The sequence below is a fragment of the Oncorhynchus tshawytscha genome, linkage group LG03 (assembly GCF_018296145.1).
Source record: "Oncorhynchus tshawytscha isolate Ot180627B linkage group LG03, Otsh_v2.0, whole genome shotgun sequence".
Classification (NCBI taxonomy): domain Eukaryota; kingdom Metazoa; phylum Chordata; class Actinopteri; order Salmoniformes; family Salmonidae; genus Oncorhynchus; species Oncorhynchus tshawytscha.
The window spans coordinates 15,314,048-15,324,235 of record NC_056431.1 but is presented as its reverse complement, the minus strand read 5'-3'; the positions used below and the strand labels follow the sequence as shown (position 1 = coordinate 15,324,235).

At 40.5% G+C, this 10,188-nt stretch overlaps 1 protein-coding gene and 1 pseudogene across 1 annotated transcript; both read left to right on the top strand.

Annotated features, from left to right (window-relative positions):
* The first annotated feature begins 1,680 nt into the window (after positions 1-1,680).
* Positions 1,681-6,654, top strand: LOC112244914 (C-C chemokine receptor type 4-like). The gene is made up of 2 exons (XM_024412804.2): positions 1,681-1,809; positions 4,969-6,654. The coding sequence occupies exon 2, from the start codon at positions 4,973-4,975 to the stop codon at positions 6,017-6,019; it is 1,047 nt and encodes a 348-aa protein (XP_024268572.1). The 5' UTR covers positions 1,681-1,809; positions 4,969-4,972; the 3' UTR covers positions 6,020-6,654.
* Positions 6,655-7,741: 1,087 nt separating this feature from the next.
* On the top strand, positions 7,742-9,746 carry LOC112244909 (annotated as a pseudogene).
* The last annotated feature ends 442 nt before the right edge of the window (positions 9,747-10,188 follow it).

The following is a 10,188-nucleotide window of genomic DNA, read 5'->3' as shown; positions in this document are numbered from 1 at the left end:
AGAAAAACTCCCCAAATACAGGTGTGCCAAGCTTATAGCGTCATACCCAAGAAGACTCTAGGCTGTAATCGCTGCCAAAGGTTCTTCAACAAAGTACTGAGTAAAGGGTCTGAATACTTATGTAAATGTGATATTTCATTTCTTTTAGTATTTTGTTGCAATAAAAAGCAGTTTTTGCTTTATCATTCTTGGGTATTGTGTGTAGATTGATGAGGGGGAAAAACTATTGAATCAATTTTAGAATAAGACTGTAATGTAACAAAATTTGGAAAAAGTCTAGGGGTCTGAATACTTTCCAAATGCACTGTACATATAGTTAGTTATATTTGTATATTACAGGTTTTTTTCATCTAAGAATGTGACAAAAACCTGAATGGGGTATCTGCTTTTTAACAAGCTAACCACAAAGCTACGCTGCGTTTTTTTTTTGGGGGGGGGGGACTAAAATGTGTCACTACACTGCTGTCTGTTTAAAAAATATAGACAAATAAAAAAGCTGAGACTGCTGGTTTGTAAATAGACAACACAATAGTATGTGGCATGAAACCACTGCCACTTAACAATGTTATGTTACGTACTATATACCGTATACATGACTGTATAGGATTTGTGATTACCTTGTCTTCATTCTTTTCAATAACATGTTTCTTTTTTATTTCAAACCACACTTTTGACAGTTTGTTAATGGTATACGGTAATTCTGTATGTAACGGGCATTTAGAAAATATCAATAAAGTCTTGTATGGTGACATTTCCCCGCTGTACCTTTTACTTGATGTTGACTTATTCAGCTTGATCTACATGCACAGAGAGACATCACTTCACACCAAAACGACACAGGAACATAGCCTTGACATAGCTTACATGAAATAAGGAAGTGAGACTCAGAAGTGTCAAGGAAGTAAACGGCCCGCTACTTCTCGTAGTCCTTGTGTGGGTTATGTCTGTAGTAGTAGAAGGAGGTTGAGGTTTAGAGAGGTAGGCTGGTAACCGAACGGTTGCCGGTTTGAATCTCAGGGCTGATGGGGAAATCTGGTGGGAGTGTGCCAGAAAGTTCTACATACAGTAAATAGCTTTGTAGAACTTTCTAGGAAACGCATATTGTCAAATCTCATCCAATATGGAAGCAAACTATTGTAAGATAAGCACAAGAGGCTGGAAAAAGCCCAGAGCAGTGCCATTAAATCGTGTAAAAGATTAAGTGACTTGCTCAAGGGCACAACGGCAACAGGCGGCACATGAGGTTCTGATGTCAGCAACTCTGTGGTTGCTGGCACACTCCCACCAGATTTCCCCATCAGCCCTGAGATTCAAACCGGCAACCATTCGGTTACCAGCCTACCTCTCTAAACCTCAACCTCCTTCTACTACTACAGACATAACCCACACAAGGACTACTTCCATGTATGAATGTTACAGAATGCACCTTTTAAAATGTTATGTACTCTATTCATTTTTCAGTTCTATCTTTCCATCTGAAAAGCAGATCAAAGCAGCATCTACATGCGTGACAGATATCTGTATGTTTGGTGATGTTTCCCTCACCCACACTCATTCCCAGACATTTAGTTAGAGGGCCATTACAGGAAACCCACATTCACACCTCAGCCTGCTCAATGCAGCAATGCAAAGATATAGTTATCTAGAGCACACCTTACTAGAAAAAAGTTGCAGTCATTGGTACAAAAGAATAGAGTAGACAAAACCTAAGAGTAGTTTCCCGGCCACACTGTTTCAACCAGCACACACGTTATCACCAGAGGGAGGGTTACAGCATTCAATCTGTACATCAGAAAAGAAGAGACTGGGGTAAATAACATACATTTTCACTTCATCATAGCCTGCTTATAGACATACAGCCAACGCAGGCACAGAAAGTCTGAAGGGGTGTTAGCCTCACAGGAACTACAAAATGGGGTCTGTCAATAGGGGGTGTCAGTATTTAGCAGGTGGTGGTGGTTGGTGATGTGTGAGATCATATGGGTTGTGGTTTGATTCGGGTTAGGATTAAAGAGCATGTAGAAATAGTCTTTAGATCCATTTACAGTTCTGTGCTTGAATCATTTTTTGGGATCTGTCAATACATACATTCTGAGGGAAAAAGTATGGTTTTGAAAATGTTATGTTTAATTTTTAGATATATATTTTTTAAAGAACACATTGTATTAGTACATTAATATGGCCCTACGGGGTAATAACTTTTAAAATTAACAATGAGTGTGTCAAGGCTTTGTAGCTGTTGTTCTTTGAACCAAACAAATGTCAGTCTTCAGCTTACATAACCTTGACAACGACAGTAATAAATGCCTTGTTGTACGACATAAGATTTCCGAAGATGTATTATAAGGGGCTGTTTCTTTGTAATCTCCATCAAGTATGTAGAGTAGGTTAATTCCCACAGGTTGTTTCGAATGACACATATATCTTCATATCAGTCATCATAATGTTTTAAAGTTTATCATTACACTCTGTGTCACGGGTGTCATTGGAAGTAGACCAAAGTGCAGAGTGGTGAGCGTACATTTTATTTTATTTTAAAAGAAACTTAACAAAGTTAACTACCCACACAAAAAGGAAGGACAAAGGGCTACCTAAGTATGATTCCCAATCAGAGACAACGATAGACAGCTGATTGATTGATTGATTGATTGATTGATTGATTGATTGATTGATTGATTGATTGATTGAGAACCATACCCGGCCAAAACATAGAAATCAAGAAACATAGAAAACAAAACATAGAATGCCCACCCAAATCACACCCTGACCAAACCAAAATAGAGACATAAAAAGGCTCTCTCAGGTCAGGGTGTGACACTGTGATTCATTTGAAAGCATTGTAATTTATTTTAAATAATCATTAGTTAAAACACAGTTACCGTGGAAACTGATAGATTACATGTTGCTAAAGTATTAAGTAATACAAGTATGATGCCATAATGGTGTAAGTAGGGGGTTGAGTGACAAATTAATATTTGAAGTAACATATGCTTTTATAATCTCGGCAGTGTGCAGGTAACCATTCAGAAAAAAAGGCATAGAATTAGGAAGTAGAATACTAGAATGAACATTAACCTTCAAATAATGGGATAAAAGTCAGTCATTTTGGTCAGGGTGGATAAGGTATTGTGTAAAATAATGAATTTGAAGAATGTTTCTGCACTGTATGTTTGTTTGTTTGTTAGCTAGCTAGCCAGACAGTTTTAGAGGAATGATTCCATACATTTTTCAAATTCCATTCAAACAATGCAGTCAATACACAGCCATACACTGGCTGATATCAATTAATGATAGGACTTAGACAAGTTGTAAATGCGACAAGTTGTAAATGCAACAAGTACAGATATGGTATCGTATAATAGCACTCCTAGCTTTCCAAGAAAACAAAAACTGTTTCAAGTTTTATTGTCACGTGCACAAGTACAGTGAAATGCCTTTCTTGCAAGCTATTTCCCAACAACGCAGTAATTGATACCAGTAGTACTATAACATGAAGTAAAGTAGAACAAAAACACACTAGAAATAGAAATAAGAAGAACAAGAGAAAGTAAGTAAGCTATAGACAGGGTCAGAGCCAATACCATATACAGTATACAATGTGCAGGTATACTGGAGTGGTAGAGGTACATACATGTATGTATCGGGGTAAGGTGACTAGGCATCAGGATATATGATAAACAGAGGAGCAGCAGTGTATATGACGATTTTATGTGAGTGTGTGTCCTTTTCTAGGGAGTTTTTCCTAGCCACCGTGCTTCTACACCTGCATTGCTTGCTGTTTGGGGTTTTAGGCTGGGTTTCTGTACAGCACTTTGAGATATCAGCTGATGTACGAAGGGCTATATAAATACATTTGATTTGATTTGATTTGTGTGCATGTGTATAGAGTGGGTATGAATGTGTGTGCGTGTTATATGTGTGTTTGAGCAAATGGTGTGTGTGCTTGTGTTGGCGGGTCAGTGTGAGTGTGTGTGAGTGAGTGTGTAGAGTCAGTGCAAAAATGTAAATAAAATAAAAGAGTCAATGCAAATAGTCTGTGTAGCCATTTTGTTAGCTATTTAGCAGTCTTATGGCTTGGGGGATAGAAGCTGTTCCGGAGCCTGTTGCTGTCAGACTTGTTGCTCCGGTACCACTTGGTGTGCCGAAAGGAGAGAGAAGAGTCTATGGCTTGGGTGGCTGGAGTCTAACCATTTTCTGGGCCTTCCTTTCACATTGCCTCATATTGAGGTCCTGGATGGCAGGGAGCTCGGCCCCAGTGATGTACTGGGCTTTCCGCACCACCCTCTATAGTGACATTTATGGTCTGTTAACATACATACTGAACAAAAAGATAGACGCAACATGCAACAACTTCAATGGTTCTACTGAGTTAAAGTTCATATAAGGAAATCAGTCAATTGAAATAATGGATTTCACATGACTAGGCAGGGGTGCAACCATGGGTGGGCCTTAGAGGGCATAGGCCCACCCACTTGGGAGCCAGGACCACCCACTGGGGAGCCAGGCCCTGCCAATCAGAATGAGTTTTTTTACAAAAGGGCTTTATTACAGACAGAAATACTCCTCAGTTTCATCAGCCGTCCGGGTGGCTGGTCTCAGTGTATTTTAGAGGCAATTTATACAGAAACTTGACATAAAACCCGTATAAACTACATTTATAATTATATGCTCATATTTTAGGTTGACAATATATATATTACACATTTCTAATATCACATGCCTAGAACATGCGTTTCTGATATCACATTTCCACATATGTAAAATCAGGATTATGCCTCTACTGCCATTCATTCCAATTAGACTGATGTCTCCTTGACCAATATGGCTGCCATTTTAACCCCATTCTGGAACTTTGAGGGTTTATAACATAGAGATCCTATTAAATTACTACTAGGGCCATGACAATGGGATGCACACAATACAGCATTGATTGTTAACTAACAATTCACACCATCCTTTTTTCCTCAGTAAGATGAATACAACCGAGGCCACCAGCACAGATGGTTACAGTGGCGATGACTACTATGGCAACATGAACAGCCCCTGTAGCACTGGCACCAGTCTAACCCAAGGGTCCAACTACCAGCCCATTCTCTTCTACCTGGTGTTCACCCTGGGTCTGACAGGCAACTGTCTGGTGCTCTGGGTCCTCCTCAAGTACATGAAACTGAAGACAATGACAGACATCTGTCTGCTGAACCTAGCCCTATCTGACCTGCTCCTCGCCCTCTCTCTGCCTCTCTGGGCCTACCACGCCCAGGGTCATGAGTTTGTAGGGGACAGTCCGTGTAAGATCATGGCTGGTGTCTACCAGGTGGGCTTCTACAGCAGCATCCTGTTTGTGACCCTGATGAGTGTGGATCGCTACCTGGCCATCGTTCACGCCGTGGCCGCCATGAGGGCCAGGACGCTGCGCTACGGAGCGCTGGCGAGCATCATCGTCTGGGTAGCGTCCATCGGCGCTGCTCTCCCTGAAGCTATCTTCGCAGCAGAAGTGTGGGAGGATGACGAGGACAGTGGTTCAAGTTGCCAGCGGATTTACCCAGAGGACACAGAGAAGACATGGAAGTTGTTACGGAACTTTGGTGAAAACGGAGTGGGGCTCGTCCTATGTCTGCCCATAGTGGTCTTTTGTTACATCAGTATTCTCACTGTACTACAGAGGTTAAGGAACTCCAAAAAAGACAGGGCCATGAAACTGATATTCGCCATCGTGGGTGTGTTTGTAGTCTCCTGGGTCCCTTACAACGTTGTGGTTTTCCTCCAGACCCTTCAGATGTTTGACATTGGGAATAGCTGTGAGGCTTCAACACAGCTTGATAAAGCTATGGAGGTGACAGAGACCATAGCTCTGGCTCACTGCTGTGTCAACCCAGTCATCTACGCTTTTGTAGGAGAGAAATTCAGAAAGTGTTTGGGCACTGTGCTCTCTAGATATCCGCTGTGTAAGAAGCTCAGCAAACATGCAATGGTGAGCAGCAGAGGATCAGAAAACGAGACTTCTAACACAGCTGTGTGATTGTACTGCTGACAGACAATACTTCCACTGCTGAAAACCTGTTTGACACCTTTTCATTGAGCAGAAGACCAATTTCTGTTTGTATGGAATAATGAAGTATTCTTCTGAACACTGACTTGCATTTAAATTAAGTGTAACTGTATAATATTTAACTTTAAATGTATTTTGATGAGCTCTGACTATTTGTTTAAGGGTGATGGGCTGTTTATGTTTTGATTACACATGTATGTATTTCATGTACAGTACAGGCCTGCACAACATTTTGCTACAGCATAATATCAATATGTTTTGCATAGAGATTATCTCAACTTTTATTCTTATTGTATGCACACATTTTTGTTATAACATTAAAACACAACCATGTGCAGGGTTGTGGCCAGAGGACTGCTACTGGATGGCCAGTGGCTATCTGGCTACTCATTGGCTACATTTTCTGGCCAAATATTATTTTGGTAGAATTTTGACCGTCCTGTGATTGAGGACGTGTTTTGGTATTAACTTGAACTTGGACTTCGAGGCAAGAATTTTACCTTTTGGATTATTTTGAACTTTTGTTGGCTGAGTAGGCATTTGTGTTCCTTTCTGGAGAGTTTTCTCAATAAATCAACCTGTGAATTTTGTTGTGCTCAAACATATTTGTTCAGCATTGTGTTGTCATTTTATGCTGCTGCTGTACACCCCTACACTCCAGTTTGCTATTTTATTCAGTTGAAGATGCTAAATTCAAAGATGAGACAGACAACAATCCTGCTACAACAGTAGGTTCAAATCTTCTTTACAGTAGGTTTACTTAGAATTGTTTTGATCCAGAAAACTCACATATCAATCTAGTCATCATAGAATTTATTTCAATTGTTCAAAGACAAGAATTATATCAGCAGTCAACATATTTAGACAATTGAATGCTAGCAATGATGCTAGAACTAATGCATCTCTAAGTCAGGCCGCAAAATGCATTCAGTCTTCAGCTAACCACTTCGCAGTAAAGTTAGTTGTTTGAGCAGCTCTATGAGTTCGCATCATCTACAGGATATCCTGCTTGGTGGTGAACATGTTTGCAGCACAGATCAAGCCTTTGGGAGAAGCGGCACTCCTCTGTTCAAATAAGATAATACATTCATGATCTTAAAAAAGGGTCTACAGTGTTCCATAAACTAAACCTGCAGCATGGATTCCTCCAGCTTCCTGTAGTGGTCCAAGCATTCATGATGCACAGGGATGTGCAGGTACAAATGCATTCCGTTTGGATTTAAATCTGCACTCAGCATAGCAGTAGAGTTTGGCCACATTTACCCCCACACCACCCCCACCAAAGACATCTGTTGGAGAACGTAGGTTCCCAACAGACGTAGGTTCCCTTAATAGCCCACCTTGTTACGAGTCCCTGCAGGCCCCAGAACTACTGTCACACCAGAGTGTATAACCCTCAGACAGACAACTCAACCCAGATTAACAGTGAGTATATTATGCTTACTGTATGTGAGGGTTGGCTTCAGGATGCTTTGCAAAAGTTACTCTGCTGTGCATAGTGATGTACAGTATCTTGAATCTTCAACATAGTGTCTCTGCAGACTTCAGCCTAATAACATTCAAGTTATTTAAAAATATGTATTTTTTTACATAACTTTGTAAGCAACTTTCATAAAATGAATTGCAATCCTGTAATTAGCAATGAATAATCAAAACAATTTCAGTGGTCATTTGTTACATTTTATTTCAGGGATGAAAATCACTGGATATCCTGTTCACACCACGGCAGGGTGGGACTTTATATTTTTTATTTTACAAATAGCACTATTTGAATATTAATAGTATCATCAATTAATACATTTATCATAACTTATAATAATTACATCATTGCTGTAAATAATGTAATGTCATATTTTATGCTGTACAAAATGGGCCATTGATACATGCGCCTGTAATTGAGAAGCTCAAATCATTGGTAATGAATTTCAGGGGGAACACCACAACCATTCCCTTCAGCTCTGTGAGGGTTGAGAATGGGAATTCATCCAGTTACGCATATGAGAACTCATCCAGTTACGCATATGAGAACTCATCCAGTTACGCATATGAGAACTCATCCAGTTATGCATATGAGAACTCATCCAGTTATGCATATGGGAACTCATCCAGTTATGCATATGAGAACTCATCCAGTTATGCATATGAGAACTCATCCAGTTATGCATATGAGAACTCATCCAGTTATGCATATGAGAACTCATCCAGTTATGCATATGAGAACTCATCCAGTTATGCATATGAGAACTCATCCAGTTATGCATATGAGAACTCATCCAGTTATGCATATGAGAACTCATCCAGTTATGCATATGAGAACTCATCCAGTTATGCATATGAGAACTCATCCAGTTATGCATATGAGAACTCATCCAGTTATGCATATGGGTAAGTTAAGGTCTAACATGTCTTGACTTTTAGAAACACTCATTTTGAGGAAAGAGTGCAATTGGTGTTACAATATTTCTGCCCCAAACGTCCAATCATGTTTTTTAAAAATGAAATATTTCTCATAGTACTTTATTTCTATGTGCATTTACTCCATTGTACTGTAAATATTGCTGTTGGTGGACCACATTTTGATAATAAGCACAACTTTCAGATTGTGTCTTTAAGAATGTTCATTCTTATCATTGGTGCTTGGTTCATTCTCATAGTCTGATCTTTTACAGCACACATTTTGCAGACACATTTGAAGTACCACATATGACTACAATAACAAAGACGATGGCATTTGCAAGTACAAGGCACACGGAGCCAGCATCCTGCCAGTGATGTACTCTCTCTTCTTTACCCTGGGGTTTCTGGGGAACGTTCTGGTCATGTGGGTCATGCTGCTGGGGGTGAGACTACGTAGCATGACCGACATGTGTCTCCTGAACGTGGACTTGGCTGACCTGCTCCTGGTCTGCTCCTTGCCTTTCTTGGCCCACCACGCTAGACACCAGTGGGTGTTTGGTGACATCATGTGCAAAGTGGTCCTCAGCACCTACCACCTTGGCTTCTACAGTGGCATCTTCTTCATCACCCTGATGAGTGTGGACAGGTCCATGCTGTTTACGCCATGAGAGCCAGAACACGGAAGTATGGGGCCATTGCTGTCGTCGTGACCTGGCTGGCTGGATTCCTGGCCTCGTTTCCTGAGGTTCTGTTTCTTAAAGTGGAGAAAAACAATGAGAAAGAAAATTGTCACCCTGTCTATGATGGACACTCTTGGGGATTTTTTGCCCTTTTCAAAATGAACACACTTGGTCTGCTAATCCCCCTCGTCATCATGGGGTTCTGCTACACACAGATTGATGGCCTGCTTTTTGGAGGATGGAGTACTGAGCAGCCTTCTGACTCATTCTCATTGTGGTTGTGGTGTTTATTCTGCTGCTGGACTCCGTACAACATGACGTCATTTTTCAAGGCCTTGGAGTTAAGTGAGGTCTACGCAAGCTGTGAGAGTAGCAAAGCCATCAGACTCACTCTACAGATCACAGAGGCCATGGCCTACTCCCATAGCTGCCTGAATCCCATCCTCTGTGTTTTTGTGGGGCAAAAGTTTAGAAGGCCTCTCATAAGACTGATAAACAAGGCTCCCTGCAGGATGTGTCAGTTCATGAAGTACTACCTGCCCCGGGACTTCAGAGCCTCGAGGACAGGATCTATTTACTCACAAACCACCAGCGTGGATGAGAGGTCTACTGCCGTGTGAACAGAAACTTAACTGTAAAGACAAATACATCTGACATCACATGTACTGTTCATTCCAATACATATGTAAATACCAAATCCAGTGTCAAATACAATCATCCGAAAATAATAGGCTCTGATCCAGGTGCATGGCGAAGTCAGGAAATTGGCACTCAACTCAGTTTCCCATCAGGGCGTTGAATTTTACAGAAATCAACCCAATCATAAATTTCACAAACCATTTCATTTCCCTTTGTATAGCGTTTTGTCTCTAGTATCATATGTCTATTTGAAGTTTTTGGCACATTTTGCAAAGTTATCTTTTCTTTTAAAAGGTATCTGCTAGCACACATATGTAAATACAGTAATACTTTTTATTCTATGTAAATAAATGTATCACAGTAACTTCATCCCCTCCTGCATGAGGCAAATTATTCAAATTAAAGTACTTCCAAGATAATGTA